Here is a 15,787-nt window from a genome sequence, read left to right as displayed (position 1 = left end):
GGCAATTTTATTCAAATTAACTTAATATGGGACGATGGATTTGCTGCCCAGCGAACGTAAAAGTAATAATACAGTAATTGCTTAATAGACGGGGGATTTAGTTATAGCGGTAAAAGGTGTCAACATTCGGCCTTGTGCGATTTGCCATAAAAGTACATTTTCGCGATAGCTGCAAATGTTATAATATCCACCTGTTTCCCAACAAACCTGCTCCAGTATTTAGTTAATAAATAAACAGGAAAAAACTTAAGTCTCACCTTTCTTATCTCATTCAAATAATCATGTTTTGTTAATAAAAATTCAGGTGTTGAACTGACTCACCTATATTCAAATTTCAGAAAAGCGTGCACTGAAAAACCGTAGTAAAATTCGCATAATCCGAGAATTATGTTTTGCCGCGTTCCTACTTCAATCAAGAAAAATCACAACCTTCCACCAGGATTTAACACCTGAATTTCACCTAAAAACCACGGTATCTAAAGGAAAATCCGCGATTGTGTCTGAACTAGGTGCACAAGATAAGTCGCCGCAGGAGGATTCAACAACCCCACACAGAATCGACGGAAATAACCATATGGCGACAGCCTGCAGCAGACAGAAATGAAGCATCAATCTCCTGCAAAGTAAAATATCGACTAATCTCCTAGAATTGGTTGTCTATCGCCGTCTTTCTTTTTCATGATCCGCTGATGGAGAAAGGCGAATTATTAGACAAAGAAGGAAGTCTGTTAACGATTTGATTCCTGCTGATGCGGAGCAAACTCCTGCAAGGCTAATCAGTGGCGCCATCTCCCAAGGAATAGGGAAAGCTCTTTTATGCAAATCTATTGAGTAATAGGTAGTATGTGTATACCTTCACATCGTATCATTTATAGTATTATCTACAGGATGATTTTTTTTAACTGATAGAGAATGCACTATTCAATATTATTAATGAGAACCATTGGGAATGATTAAATTGTAGATTTGCTTAAATAATAAAATGTTAAGGTCATCATATATGCGTCACTGTAAATCAACACCACACAGTTGTCTTTACGATAGTGTGTAACTTCAGTTCTAAATTTTGGAACTTGTTACTTTTTGCACTCATTTCTCCTCCACAGCATTCTGGAGCTCATCGTATTTTTTCTTATATTCTTTTTTTCACGTTGGACCATCCCTTACGTCTTCGAAAATCTTCTGAAGATCTTTTTCTTTCTGGACTGTTCAACCAGAAGGAAATTGATAATTCAGTAATTAGCACAAATCAAACCATGTTTCTGCGTTAGACTAAATTGCTTATATTAATATAAATTAACGAAACACAACAACAAAAAATAAAAGATTTCGATAATTTCAAATCATAATATCTCTAAGATGAATAATTGATAAGCTCCGTACACAAACACAAAAAAATCAAACGAAATTTTAATATTGGTTTAAATTAAATGATCGGGAACATATTTATAATACATGACAGGCAGTGAAGATGTCGACCAAAAAAATCTGTCATGATCACTTGATAACCAAATTATATATAAAAATTGTCACAATTTTTTGGATTACTGAATGGGTACAATCAAAGTTGCCTATATTTAATAACCTGTAAAATTAATATCAGTGCTCGTTTGACTCTTTTGTCTACACATACAGTATCTAACAACCTTGTTCGTACACATGGATTTGTTAAAGAAAATACTCGATTTTCGCCGCCAAAAAATGATTTATTTTGCTGTTTTTTTTTAATTATTAACAAGAAATATATTTTAAATATATGTACTTATGTACAAAAATTCATCTTTTTCAGTCAGATGGTATACATAGGGTGTGGAGAAAAGCTAATGAAGATAGTAATCCTCGTAATACACTTCCGACTGTAAAACACGGAAGTGGGTCCCTAATGGTTTGGGGCTGCATGTCTTCAAATAGAATTGAAAATATCCATTTTATAGATGGTATTATGGATAAACATGGTTATAATGATATTCTAAAAAGAACGTAAAACAAAGTGCGCGAAAATTAAGAATACCAAATGTTTATAGATTTCAACAGGACAACGATCCTAAATACACGGCTTTAATTAACAAAAAATGTCTAATTTGGAATGTTCCAAAATTGTTAAAAACATCTCCACACTCAGCAGATTTAAACCCAATTGAACATTTGTGGGAAATTTAAAAAAAACATATAAGAAAACTTCAAACTTCACCAAAAACAGAATTAAAAAACATTGTGTTACAAGAATGAAAAAAATCAGTCCTGAAATATAAAAAAATTAGTTTATTCTATGAATAAAAGATGTCAAGCGGTCATCACAGCAAAGGACTACTCGACAAAGTATTCATTAGATATTGTTTAATCGAAAATCTTGTTTAGTTTTATATTTAAATTTAAGTGTACGAATATAAATGTTGTATGAAGATGAAGCATTTTTGTTAAATTTATTGATTAGTTTTGTTGTTTATAATTTGAAGGCTTTGTACATAAGTACTTTATATTTAAAATACATTTCTTGTTAAAAATTAAGAAAACAGTAAAATAAATCATTTTTTGATAACGAAAATCGAGCATTTTGTTTAACAAATCCATGTGTACGAACAAAATTGTAAGATACTGTATATTATATCAAGTAATTAAAAAACAGGCGGTGCTATGGAAATCAAACGCTTTTTTCTTGTATAAAACACCTCGGCAGCTGAATTTGACATATGAACAAGGTTAGTTCAGGTTAGAGACCTAAAAAATATCAAACTTGTCTAGACACACGCTTAATAATCTCTCTACGTTAAATATTTGACATTTGTCAGATTAGTCTTATTTCTATGTAAAAATCCAGCTGCCATCATTCTCCGTTATTTATACTGGGGCAAAACAGTTTGACTTTCACGACACCAATCGTTTTTTGACAAGTTGGAAAAGCATTTAAAGGTAAGAATAGCATCGAGTGAAGGTTAAGATAGAATTTGTTAAACTGATATTTGTGTGAAATTGTTCTATAGCTAGTATTAAAAAAATGTCACAAATTTTACTTAAATATTCGTTCAATAAGTTATATCATAACCTCCCCTCAATGCAATCCTTCTCTTTGTGCAGTCAAATCTAAAGCCGATACTAAATCTACTTCACAGAATTCTCAAATATAGGCAGCTTTAGTGCAACATTTCATATAAGCCAGATATCTTTATATAGGATAATACTGATAAGTCAATTATCATATTGCTGCACTACTGATTAAATTGATGCAGCTTAGGACATGAGTCCAGTATCAGCAGACAAAATTCCCATTTAAATTAATATGAAGCCAGTTTTGAAGGTTTTCTCTTAGAATATTTTTTTCTTATTACAAATCTAAGAAAATGCCTAATTCTGAAGAAAGGCCATTTATATAAATATTCTTATTAGTTACATTACATGGCATATTCATAACATAAAAACAGTTATTATTAAACCGTTTGCAACGGGTTATTAAAACATTTCTATAATCTTGGATCTCTTCCCTAATATACCGATCACCATATAAAATTTAGAGTCCTAAAAAGTACGTGTTACACGTCTAAACTAACCTCAAGTAAAACTTGAATTTTCCTAAACATCCATCATTATCTGTCCCAAATATCGTCCATGGCTTTATCGCTAACGAATTTCTCAGGCAAAACCTTCAGCATTTTCACAGTCTGTAAGTAAAATATAATTTCAGTAGTAACTACGCCATGCTGTGGGCCTCCGTCGCTTTGAATGTTCATCTTAAGAATCTGCTCTCGTATTCGAGTTTTGAAGTTCTTATGGATTTCTTGGTAAATGTCGCTAACCTGGAAAACAGGGATTATTGAAAGTGGCAAAATTCTATGTTCGACACATTGGTCGGGTTCAGTTGAGTTAGCAATTGTGTAACTGTTGGAATTTCAACGCTACGCTACCGTTCAAATACGAATTTCGAACAGTTCCGATACTATTGAACAACTGTTATCTCTACTGAATCTGACCATTATAGATAAATCATTTATCATAATGGAAGCATAAATAATGCTTCAATATCGCATTTACATGTCCAGCTCAATATTTTACAGAATAAAAAATACAACCTATATTATATCCCTGACCATTCGTTTAATTCACTTAACTCTACATGGATAATCCGTTGCTGCAATTTCGGGGTTCGCATAAGTCCGGTAGACTCGCTTTCGACGTAAACACTATTTAGTACCTCAACAAATAAACAAAACTACTATTCGACACCTAACAGTCCACTATTATGTCACTAGTTCACTACTAAACACTTTAATATAGCTTCATTCTTCTGACTGTATTAGTCTTTCGATTAACTATTAATTTACAACGGTTTTTGTGCGGCTTGTCCAAGATGAAGATGTCCAGCATGGGGATCCCACGCTGTTGAGACAAATCAATGAATTTGCAATAACAAGTTGTCTTATAATCGACAGAAAATTTTCCAGGGCCATATTTCAAAAAATTTTGATGATCACTTTAACAAAAAAAAATGCCATAAAACGAAAAAAATTATCATGTTGAAGCTAATAAAAAAATTGCCATGAAAAAGTGGTTTTAGTTTTCATCTCTCTCTTATTAAACTGCGGAAAAAATAAAAGGGTAAATTGAAAATTTTGTTTTGGCAAAATAATCAAGAAATCAAAAATAATGTTGCAAATCTGTTTACATCGTGAAATTATCTTCTTAAATTAGTATATTTTCTCCCATTTAACCACTCTTATTTTGGACACATTATATAACATACAACATGTTCAAGATAAGCATGTACCGAATTAATTTTCCATATTTCCAATATTTAAAAATATTAAAATTCAAGTACATTTATTATTTCATAACGCGTATCGTGTAGCCCTATGACTGTATCTTTGCCCAAGGCGAGCTATAAATTTTTTGGATGTTTTAAACCGACATCACTTCTTAGATGATTTAGTCGACTGTTACCGCGTAGCCAAAGAAGATCTTTATCATATGGAATAAAATATTAATCGAGATAATCATGTGTTTTTTTATTTCAAAGACATGTGAGATGCGTCACTAGTGTAGCTGATGTCTAGTTATTGATAGTAAGTATCGCGTAGCTGACATTTAATTAGTGATAATAGGTGTCGTGCAGCTGACATTTAATGACGAAAAGTGGACATTTATTGAATGAAACATAATTGAGAAAACGCCGTTGGAGGGTACTATACTTAGAATGCTTACAGGTAAGTTTTACTTGAAACCAAAAATCAAAAGTAATTTTATAGATCTGTTTCCATTGTGAAACTACTGCCTTGAATACACGACTTTTCTCCCATTTAACTAAATCTCTATCTATTGCCTTTTTTGAGATCCCCATCCAAAGTAAAGACATCCGTATCTTGGAGACATCGTATAACTAAAATAATTTTATAGATTAAGAACCAAAGGCCATTGGAAATCTCTAAGAATATTAGATGATTTTTTCATAAACGATATAAAAATTCTTTTTGAAATAATTGTAAAATTAATTGTAAAATTGTAAAATTGTAGTTAACAAAATCACTGCTTTTATCCCTATGAATTGAAAAATTAGGGACCAAAAGCAAATCGCTTAGTCAACAATATTGATCTACACCACTTGAACACGCTAGAAATGTTTGCTTTTCTTCACATCAACCATGTAATGATTTTGCCTTGTAGATTGAAATAAAACGGTTATTAAGAGATTTAAAATCAAAATAGATATAATTTGTGTCCCTTTTTTATATTTCTCATAATCCTGTTATTGTTTATGACCAACATTAAAGGAGTTTGCCATTATGATGACTCACTCTGTATAAATAAAGTGAGAAACTCAGTTTTTTTTAGTAAAATAAACAATTATTAACGCTTAATTAATCCTTTTTTTGCTAAAATGAGAATATCATTTTCAAAACAAATTCATGTAGCTCACCTGCTCCTCTGGTAACACTGAACTCACAGCTTCATGCAATTTTGTCACATGTCTTGAGATATTCCTAAATTGCTTACTGGGAACTGGAGGTTTGGCCTCCCATTCAGCCAGTTGCTCTCCAACCAAAGTGTTAATTATAGACAAAACCTTGGACTCCAATTGTTGAATATGATGACCAATATCCTGTTCGACTGTATCAAACCCTTTGAAAGTATCGCCAGTGAGAGTTTGGAAGATATTTCGTACGTGAGGAATCATCCAGAGCACTAATTGCAAAGACCTGGACGCTAAGGCTAGATTCGTACTAGTGATTGTTTTAAGACCCGCAGTCCGCAATGCGCCCGCACCCAAAACAAGTTGACAAGATTTCGAGTTAAACGTCCGTAAAAGGTCGGCTAAATTTTTCCCTATTACCGGCGATAAGAGTTGCAAATCGTACGCGCACACACAATATTCAGATACTAACTGGATTAGAATTAATACTGTTCCTATAGTAACATATTCCTGGGAGCTGACTCTTAAGGCGGGCAATGGCTTGTTTACAGATGTTGTATTTATGTCTTCTTCAGAAGGTGAACCTGGAAGTGATTGCATTACGTCGCCTAATACGAGTTTATCCACTAACACTTGGATTTCCATGGGCACGTCTGTTGATTTCCACCTGAAAATTAATTACAGCAAAAATTAAATTAAAGCATTACATTCGACTAACCTTTCGGCGTCTAAAAGCATGGACAGTTTATTTTTCCTCTGCTGATTGAACTTGTGAACATAGTTTCCAGCTTGGATCTTAAAAGCTGCTTTCAAATTTGCACTCTGCTTGCCGCAAATCCTCTCACATAAACACGTAAATTCCTCGACTATTTTTGCCAAATCGGCCACTTGATGAGCAGTTATCGTATTTTTATCACTCTGAGTACTGACTAGTACAGCTAAACGCTCATTGCAATAATCACAGACTGAGGTTATTAAGACTTTAAGTTTGATTATGACTTGAACATGGTCTTCTTGAGACTGGAAATGGTCTAAACTGCCTTTAGAGGCTATGCTGACAGTTTCTTTCAAACCACTGGTGACATCGCAAGTTTCCTTTATCACATCATGAACAGCTTTGACTCTGAACATCAATTTGCCTGCAAATAACCATCACTACAGATTTAACCCAACATGGTCAATTAATAATAATACACACCTAACGCATCACTTCCTAATTTTAACACTTTTAACCAATGTGCCGAATCCATGGAAGGAGCAACTTCTCCTGATCCAGTTAACTCATTTAACTCGTCTTCTGCATCCGCTAACTGCTCTATCATCAACTGTTTCAGCAAAGCTTGAGCGGCTGTTACGGCCTCCTGTTTATAGGTTTCTAAGAACTGCAAGTCATTTTGTCTCAAGAGCCCTGCCACGAGACTTACAAGTCTTTCTGGTTCTAACACTCCTGAATTTATAATAAACATTCAACCTAAATACTGATTACATTCACTAACAAAACAATTACTAACCCTCATCAGAATTCAAAGGTCTGTGTAAATCAGCGGCGGCATATCGTTCAAATTCTGTATTTAACATTTTGTCTATTAGCTTGGACATTTCTTTTAGTTGAGATGGTAAATGTCGTAAGCTAGTTACCCCTGCTAGTTCCTTTGCAAGAACTTCTTGTGTACCTGAAAATGAGATTGAAAATATTAAAAGAAACACTTAAAGTTGTGAATTATAAAAAGGTTACTTTAACTCCTCATTCTTGCATTATTTTCTTGTTTTAATTTGAGAGTTTTCTTCTACTACCAAACAAGAAAAAAACATTTTTTTGAACATTTTCCCAATATATTAAAATTTTATTTCTAAAATGAAAATTTATTAATTTCTGTGAAACCTCTTGAACTTTTTAAATAAAATTTTGTAGGTAACTTCAGATAGCGCACATTTTTTTTTTCCACTGGTACATATTCAACAGCAGATAATCAAATTATATAAAATGGCTGCTTTATTTCTTGATAACAGGATATCCCCACTTTAAACATCGCCCTGTGTATATCACACATTTTGGTTCCTACCTTCAATTAATTCTAAAGCACCCACATAATCAGAAGAACTCAACAATAACTGTAGCATTGGCTGGGTCTGTAATACTGTTGCCATTAGCTTTAACTTGTCTACTAGGGCTATGTGATTCCTTTTAGATCTAGCAAATGCTAGCAGTCTTAAAGTGTCCAATGTAAGACATCTATCAACTTTTTGTACTGTAGACCGAAGACACCTAACCTGGAATCAAGAAGGTAATATATCAGAGACATAAAAACAGAAAAGCACTTAAAGCATAAAATGAGATATTCTAATTATCATTATTATAGCATGACACTGAACTTTCTGTAGTTTTTTATCACTCAAATTGAGTAATAAATGCAACTAAGAAATAGAAATAATAAATGAACCTTGAAGTGAATTGAATTCTTTGCGATGATGGGCCACAATCATTATGAAAGGATCCATGAAAACTCTATTACAGTTAATTGATCAATTAGAAAAAGAACTGTGAAAGTTGATGTTATCTTTAGCTAGATCAATTTTTACCTCTTTAATTGCTACCCCCATTTGTTCCATGATGGTGTCATGTGAGGTCATGGCATGAAAAAATGCCCCAGACTTCTGAGATACTTGTTTAGCTATTTGCTCTTCAACTATATCCAAATAATGACTAAGTTCATCTTGTACATCATTTTCGGACTTTGAATCATTTTCAAATACTTGACTAAAGATCTAATAAAGATAATGCAACAAATTAGTCAGCTATAATAGCTATGGAGTTAAATACACACCTTAGGATCATTCAAATTGAAGCTATTCTGCAAATAGATACTTGGAATCACACTCAGCTTATCCTGAAAACTTGAGACATCATTGCTAATAACAGGTTTGGCATCGAGTTTTCCATTTTCTTCAGGTTTAAGCAGGCTAAACCTCTGGTGTCGTTTCAATCTTTTCCCATATTTCCGCAAGTAATGGTCAAAATGGGCATAAGTAATTTCAGGTAAATAAGGGCTCTTCTCAATCACAGTCTTCTCCACAAAGGAATCACCCCAAGTTCTGGTGAAAAAGTTGGACTGTTTACCTTTGTTGGGATCGTTTAAGACTGCCGGTAAAAATTGCGAGGCTTTGTAGATGGTCCACGGCTCATCCTGGTCGTTACTCATGTTATTAATTGTGCTACCTTTGTATGCAAGGATGAAATTGTTTTATTTTCCCAAACATCCTGCTTGAATATTTCTGAAGAATCAAATAATTTGTTAATCGCCTCAGCTGATAATTTGACACGTTGGAGTGACAGCATGGAACATTTTTCCTAAATTGACGCGAAATCCTATTGGTTGATTAAAATTTAGTTTGATAATTAAGAATTTTCCCACAATCTGACAATGCTGCATCGTAATATGTAAAAGAGAAAAAAGAATAAACTAACAAGAGTATATGTGCAGTATTGCCATAATTCAAAAGAGGGTTTCTTTAGAAACACAAATGAAGTGGAGAATGTTACTTTGTACCGGGATGATTTCTCTACTTTCAAAACAGTAGTTGAGTTTAATATTGTAATTGATTTTAAAAGTGTTTGTTGTGACAAAGAAAAGCAACTTCAAATCTTAAATAATTTATTCTTAATTGAATTGGTTATGTGTTACAAAATTCTTCGTAATTCAATCATGCCTACTTAACTGTTGGTCCAACACTCTATCGTGGAAAACAAGGATCAACCTCTTAGCCTTTCCCGTATTTCTACAATAAACACGACTCTCATTGACTGAGAGAATGTCTACTCCCGAAGGACCACCCAAAAATTACATACCAACAGGAATAAACAAGAGCTTGCTTACCCCATGTAGAAGGGTAGGGCTGTCTCGTTCCAAGAAAACACCCATTGATCTATTGGGCCTAAGCAAACAAGACACTTCAACTACCCTTAAGAATAAAGAGACATATATGCTAAATATACCAGAAATCACTGGCACACTAATAAAACCCCACTTAGTGGACACCCAAACTGAAGATGAGCATAAAATACCTCAATCTAATAATAAAAAAATTATGAAAGGCACCCTGAACCTCCAAGCTAATGAGGGATTTAATGTTGCTGCTGCGAAAACTATATCATACCTAAAAGAAGAAAAATCAGCTTCAGTCAAAAAAGAAAATGTGAATAAGAAAGCTAAATTAGAACACCAACAAATCAATAAGGAAGAAATTGAAACTCTTCTCGAAAGTGAAGTAAAACTGGATAACAGAAAAAATATCAAGGCTGTTGAAGACACAGATTGTGAGGGGAACAAGGTAAACCAAAAAATAAAATTCTCAGAAAAAAATTCTTTAATATGCTCTGTAATAAATAACAAAGACAAACCAATTTTGAGACATTTGAATAGTAACTTGAGTGATGAATGCTTACTTATTACAAGAAAAAAAAGGAAATTTTTAGACAGTGATGATAGAGATGACAAAAAATCATTAACTAAGTTTACCACTGAAGAATATTTGACTGAGAATTCAACATGTCTTCAGTCATTTACAAAGAATTTAACAGTAGAAAATGATGATTTGATTGGATTTGCAATAGGTAGCACAATGAATAAGGGTATAAAGAAAAAGTATGTTGCTATAAATTGTCCTTTAATTTCAACAAAAAATGACAATACTAATGAGACTCAAATATCAACTAAAAAAATTAAGGTAGAGACTAACATAGGAACAAAAATCTCCTGTGACATAAAGCAAAAGAGCAAGAAATTTCAAAAACAAATTTCTTCAAAATTTGACACTGAAGAGAGTGATGATGATATGTTTACTCCATCCCCACAAAGTTATGAAAATCAGAAAGAAAACTTATTGAAACGAATTATAGAAATGAAGGATATTGTAAAACAGAAGGAAGAGACTTTAGAGAAGATGAAGCGTGCTCAAATATACAAAGATAAACACAGTCCATTGGAAGTTAAGAAATCCACAGATGTTTGGAAGATCGCGTGCGAGAAGAGTCTCAAAGATTTGCACTTGAAAATGCAGGAACATGGACCTATAGAGATGAACAATTTGATAAAGAAAATAGGAATTCCAGATTACATTGTGAAAGACCTGAAATTGGATTGATTCAGCTTTCATGAAGTTTTCTTATAGTATTACAATATTATAAATAGATTGTACATAACTCATTTTTTGCGAGACCTGAATATACTTTTCCATCAAGTACATGTTATCTTTATTTAAAAATAAATTTCCCTTAACATTGAGAAAAACCCAAAGACCAGCGCAAGTTCCTTGAAGGGGTAATTCACTAAAACCAGCATTTTCTGTTGTAAATGATTATAATTATGCAGAACTTAAAACAAAAGAAAACCAAATCTTAGAAAAAACTATTTTAATGAGATTATTATTTACAACAGGAGAATAAGTCTCCTTTGGATAATAAATCCTCGAGACTGTCTACCTTTTGAATTTAAAATGTCAATTTTACGTGTAAAAACTTTCATTTAAACTTACATTATTGGGTGGTTAAATGAGAAATAGCAGCGGCAATATGAAAAATATCCTAAATTATAGGTGATCATTAAAAAAAAAAAACCTCCCAGTAGGCGGTGAGTCATAAACGCAGGGCGTTGATTAAGCGTATTTACCGTAATGTATGAGCGTATTAACATATGAACAACAGATTAACAGATGAATTTATCCAAGACATGACTGACATTTCAACGCCTCCTCGAGTGAGGTTTTAACAACCACCCTTTTTTTATACCACGAAAGTAACGTACAAATTCCGAACATAAAATGTAAAACCTAATACTAAGACATGGAACTGAATACTTATTTTTTAGGTTTGGCGTTATTCTTTACAGGAGTCTTTCCCTTATTTACATTGTTTGTTTTGGCTTTCTTCGATTTGGGCTCCTCATCATCTTCTTCTTCTTCCTATAAATTAAAAGACAATATTTAATTTATTGCACGTATTTGCGAGCCGATAGTAAATTCAGATAAAATTTGATAAAGTCGCACATTAACCAATATCCGTCTGAAACGTATAGCTTATATTTTATATATTAAGGTAAAATATAAAATAAAAACCCTAAATAATTACAATTATTACCATCTTTCCAGTGCATGTATGAATATGAAAGGATATACTGTACCACGTAAAACAAATGCTTGACTCAGCTAAATCATGTCAAATGCGACTTCTTATGAACCTTATGTTGTATGCGTTAATAAGAAAATGAGCCTGTCTTTACTTTACACGTACCACACATGTACTATAAAACTGACACACGGGATCAATCCACCTGGTAACATCTCTTTTTGGCCGGTTCCACAATCCTCGTTATTTATCTTGGACATATAGTTTTGGGTCTGATGAATCCGTTGATTATCATTCGGATTTTCCTGATTTCCCACAGCATTTAATTATTCTCAAAACAATTGCCTATTTTTCTCCCTTAATTTTGTTAAGTATATCATAAAAATATGTCACGAAATCACGAACATCTTAATGATTCAAATAATATAGTTAATGCAATGTAGAGCGCTTGTTCTTTGAACAGACAGTTATTTCCTGAATCCTGCCTAAATTATTTATCAACTAAGCTAATATTCCACTCAAGGCAACAACCAATAATTTAGCTTTGGGACTATCAATATGCATCTTAAATCATCCTAGTTCGCATATTTATTGGACAGGCCTCTTACCGTAACCACACACCAATAAATATTTTAACAGTCATAAAATATAAACTACTTTCCTCATCATTTGTGATTAGTACTCTAATGAAAAAGTAACTATTCTTAACTGCATGCATGTGCCTACTTAATACAACAGTGACTGAAAGGTAAGAAACACAGTTGCATAATCTCCATGTAGGCCTAACTTCTTGCTAAAATAGCAACCACAAATGACGTATTTACGACGAGGATTTAAAAAGCGCGCATTTCTCACACACACAAAACTTATTATAGCATATATTTCCCGTGTATAATAGGCAGATCTACGCTTTTTACTTATTGTAGAAAATTGTAGTCACACAATCACGTGCAAAGCATTAAAATCTAATGAACAAATTAAAATGGGAAAAAATGCTTTTAGTTTCAAAATTTAAAATAAGTATGTCAAAAATAATGAGGATAGCAAGTGATATCCTACGAGGCGGTTAGCGTTTTAATATCACACGGCGCATCTGATTATTTATTTGGAACCATGAGCAGTTTGCGGTAAAACATACCAAACATGGTTTGAGTTTGGCTTTTCCCAGCGAACAATTTATGATTTCGCAAAATTTTCTACATGCAATTATATGACCATTTCTAAAAATTTTATTATGTTAAAATAGAATTTCTTTTGTGGACCTCCCTATTGTTTTATTTACGACTATTCAATTTTGGACTGATGATTTACACAACTGGGTTGAAAGGTACTACAAGCAAATAGCTATGAGTTATGATATTAAGACTATCGATAGTGTGATAGACTGGGGAATGAATATAAAAAATGTTACTTGCCAGTTTCCTAGCTATGAAATTCCCGAGCTTCTTCCCAAGCTTATGTTCTAGGGAGTTTCCTAGAAACTGACAATTACAGTCAGAAAACATTAATGCCATATCAGAAAATGTTTATATTCTTAATGTTATAAATAAACTTCATGGCTTCATGAAGCAGACATCCAGTGGATATATGTGACTATATGCCATAATTTTGAAATTGCATGAAACTTTGTGATCAGAATAAATGTACCTCAAAAAACTCTAATGTTAATTACATTGTCACAAATCGGGTTGTGTCACAGAATAAACTTATAGATGAAATAGTGTTCTTTCAAATTTTGGTGCCTTATTATTACACCCTAATAAACTTTCTAAAGCAACCACCCTCTAAGTGGTTTTCTAAAAAGTTCTAATTAAGAAGTTGATAAAAAGCTCCTACTGGCAAACTGTCACTTGCCTTAAAACTAAAGTGCATTTAAATTACATGAACAATGATGAGGAAAATAGAAAAAATCTCAAAGCAATTATTGTATAAAAATTTGAACAAAAATATACTTACTGCTCCCTCTTCACCTTCTTCATCTTCAATCATTTCTTCTTCCATTTCATCCATTTCGTCAAACTCTTCAATAGGTCCACCAATTAGATGATGACCTATGATATGAACTGGTCCATTTCCTAATCCAAAAAGAAAATGTTAATATACAAACTGAAATTATTTTGATGGTATTTCTAGTATTCCACAACATTCACAACACATCAATATTCATAACAAAGTACACAAAGGAAAATATATCCTACTTGCGACTTATAATTTTATGAAAGATAACATAAAATTAAGGTAATGAATGTGGCAAACTATTTTACTTTCTCCATTATTTATGTTGTAATTATTTAACCTTTTTACATTATTGTATTGTTTATATTATATACCCTGCCTTAGATGAACTTATAAATCTGGGTTTAAGAATGTCAAGTAGCAAAAGTATTTTATATATTGAGACAATCTTTAGATACATAACACTAAGTATACACTAACACAGCACAATCTTTCTTATAAAATTCACTCTATAAATTTAATTTTGTGAGATAGTTGTCTGGTTTGGTTACAGCATTTCTTATGACTTCACATTAGATTATGTTTTATATCAATCATTTAATTTCATTTTTGGTAGACCATAGATCATATCTTCTTTTTATTACATGGTGTTTGTTGTCATAGATTTCTAACTTACTATGGAAAATAACACCTTCTGATTGGCTTGATACAATGCTGATCTATGTGAAGCTCATGTATCTATAAATTAAACCACATATTCTGAACGTTTTACGTTTCTTGTTATGCTTGTGTTGCTCTGTGCCAACTTATAAATACAGCTTCAGCCCTAATTACATTATTTGCCTTGATTCTTGTTTGTGTTTCCAACTTTTTAAACAATATATAAGTGCCATTAAAAAACGTGTATAAACGAACCATTCCAAAATTGCAAGACTCACCCTGAATTAAGGTAAACGTAACTGGAGGGTCTGGGAATGAAAGATCCAACAACACTTGATTGTTTGGGCCTCCTGCTTTCAAAGTCGCAATTGGAATTTTAACTGAGTCTTTCCAGGTCATCGCTTCTACTTGTATCACATTAACTTCACCTAAAATTCGAAATGGGACGGTCATAATCACGAGAATAAAATGACTTCACTGTATCACCTTCCGTCGCTTCGGCCCCTAAGAGAGCCTGTTTAATTATAAGCTTGTGGCCTCCTTGGTAATCTTCGGCCCCGGCCCCTTTCGCTTCAGGGTCCCAAACTTCATTTGTGTTCTTGCCTTTTAAAGTCAGAGCTAAAAAAACAGATAAACGATTAGAAAACTGAACAGAAAATGGCGCCAAATGCCGGCTTTGGCACAGCCTCAAACAAACGAAATCGGCAATGGGCGACGAAAATATAGTCGCCCCTGTCGAGAATATTCAATTTAAAAGCAGTACGTACCGAAGAAATACTCATCTGCCATTTTAATTTGTGGATGAAAATGAATTTAATTTTCTGCACGTGAAAAATCTGAGTGAAGCCGGCTGTTGAGGACAGAACAGCAAAAGAACGCTCAACCCCAATTCGACGCTTTATCTTGAATGAAAAATAAAATAAATGAACTATGGAGGCGGGCATCACAAATGTCAAGGCCGAACGTCACAACTGTCGGTATTAATGTCAGAGTGACGTTGACCTTAATAAGTTAATCCATTGACCGTTAGAGGTCGACAAAGAGGGATCACTCTTTAGGATTTTTGCAGGAGGATTAAAGACGAGCTGCTGGAGGTTGTAGGTGCGGATTATAATTTTTATTTATAATTATACAAGGCATTGAAATTTATT

The 15,787-nt window shown here is 33.0% G+C and overlaps 4 protein-coding genes across 5 annotated transcripts in view; 1 reads left to right on the top strand and 3 right to left on the bottom strand.

Annotated features, from left to right (window-relative positions):
- Positions 1–561, bottom strand: part of numb (NUMB endocytic adaptor protein) — a 37,659-nt gene extending 37,098 nt beyond the window's left edge. Inside the window, exon 1 of the mRNA XM_066404860.1 lies at positions 322–561. The gene's annotated coding sequence lies outside the window, so the exon portion shown is untranslated. The remainder of the gene's footprint in view (positions 1–321) is intronic.
- A 2,919-nt stretch (positions 562–3,480) lies between these two features.
- scat (VPS54 subunit of GARP complex scat) lies at positions 3,481–9,212 on the bottom strand. Its single transcript, XM_066404857.1, has 8 exons — positions 8,725–9,212; positions 8,480–8,665; positions 7,963–8,170; positions 7,411–7,572; positions 7,098–7,346; positions 6,618–7,038; positions 5,906–6,566; positions 3,481–3,791 (listed from the first exon to the last, which is right to left on the bottom strand). Exons 1-8 carry the CDS (start codon positions 9,097–9,099, stop codon positions 3,582–3,584), a joined length of 2,472 nt encoding a protein of 823 aa, XP_066260954.1. The 5' UTR covers positions 9,100–9,212; the 3' UTR covers positions 3,481–3,581.
- A 276-nt stretch (positions 9,213–9,488) lies between these two features.
- On the top strand, positions 9,489–11,182 carry LOC136418705 (flap endonuclease 1-like). The gene has a single exon (XM_066404861.1). The coding sequence runs from the start codon at positions 9,710–9,712 to the stop codon at positions 11,039–11,041; it is 1,332 nt and encodes a 443-aa protein (XP_066260958.1). The 5' UTR covers positions 9,489–9,709; the 3' UTR covers positions 11,042–11,182.
- A 112-nt stretch (positions 11,183–11,294) lies between these two features.
- Positions 11,295–15,563, bottom strand: Nlp (Nucleoplasmin). 2 transcript variants are annotated; one of them, XM_066404864.1, is made up of 5 exons: positions 15,404–15,563; positions 15,123–15,254; positions 14,915–15,064; positions 13,977–14,095; positions 11,295–11,857 (listed from the first exon to the last, which is right to left on the bottom strand). In XM_066404864.1, exons 1-5 carry the CDS (start codon positions 15,423–15,425, stop codon positions 11,753–11,755), a joined length of 528 nt encoding a protein of 175 aa, XP_066260961.1. In that variant the 5' UTR covers positions 15,426–15,563; the 3' UTR covers positions 11,295–11,752. The 2 variants fall into 2 exon arrangements, with proteins under 2 accessions (XP_066260961.1, XP_066260959.1); XM_066404862.1 differs by lacking the exon at positions 11,295–11,857 and adding an exon at positions 13,313–13,501.
- Positions 15,564–15,787: the final 224 nt, after the last annotated feature.

The sequence above is a fragment of the Euwallacea similis genome, chromosome 36 (genome assembly GCF_039881205.1).
Source record: "Euwallacea similis isolate ESF13 chromosome 36, ESF131.1, whole genome shotgun sequence".
Classification (NCBI taxonomy): domain Eukaryota; kingdom Metazoa; phylum Arthropoda; class Insecta; order Coleoptera; family Curculionidae; genus Euwallacea; species Euwallacea similis.
The sequence above is the reverse complement of the archived record's forward strand: the minus strand, read 5'-3'. Positions and strand labels throughout refer to the sequence as shown.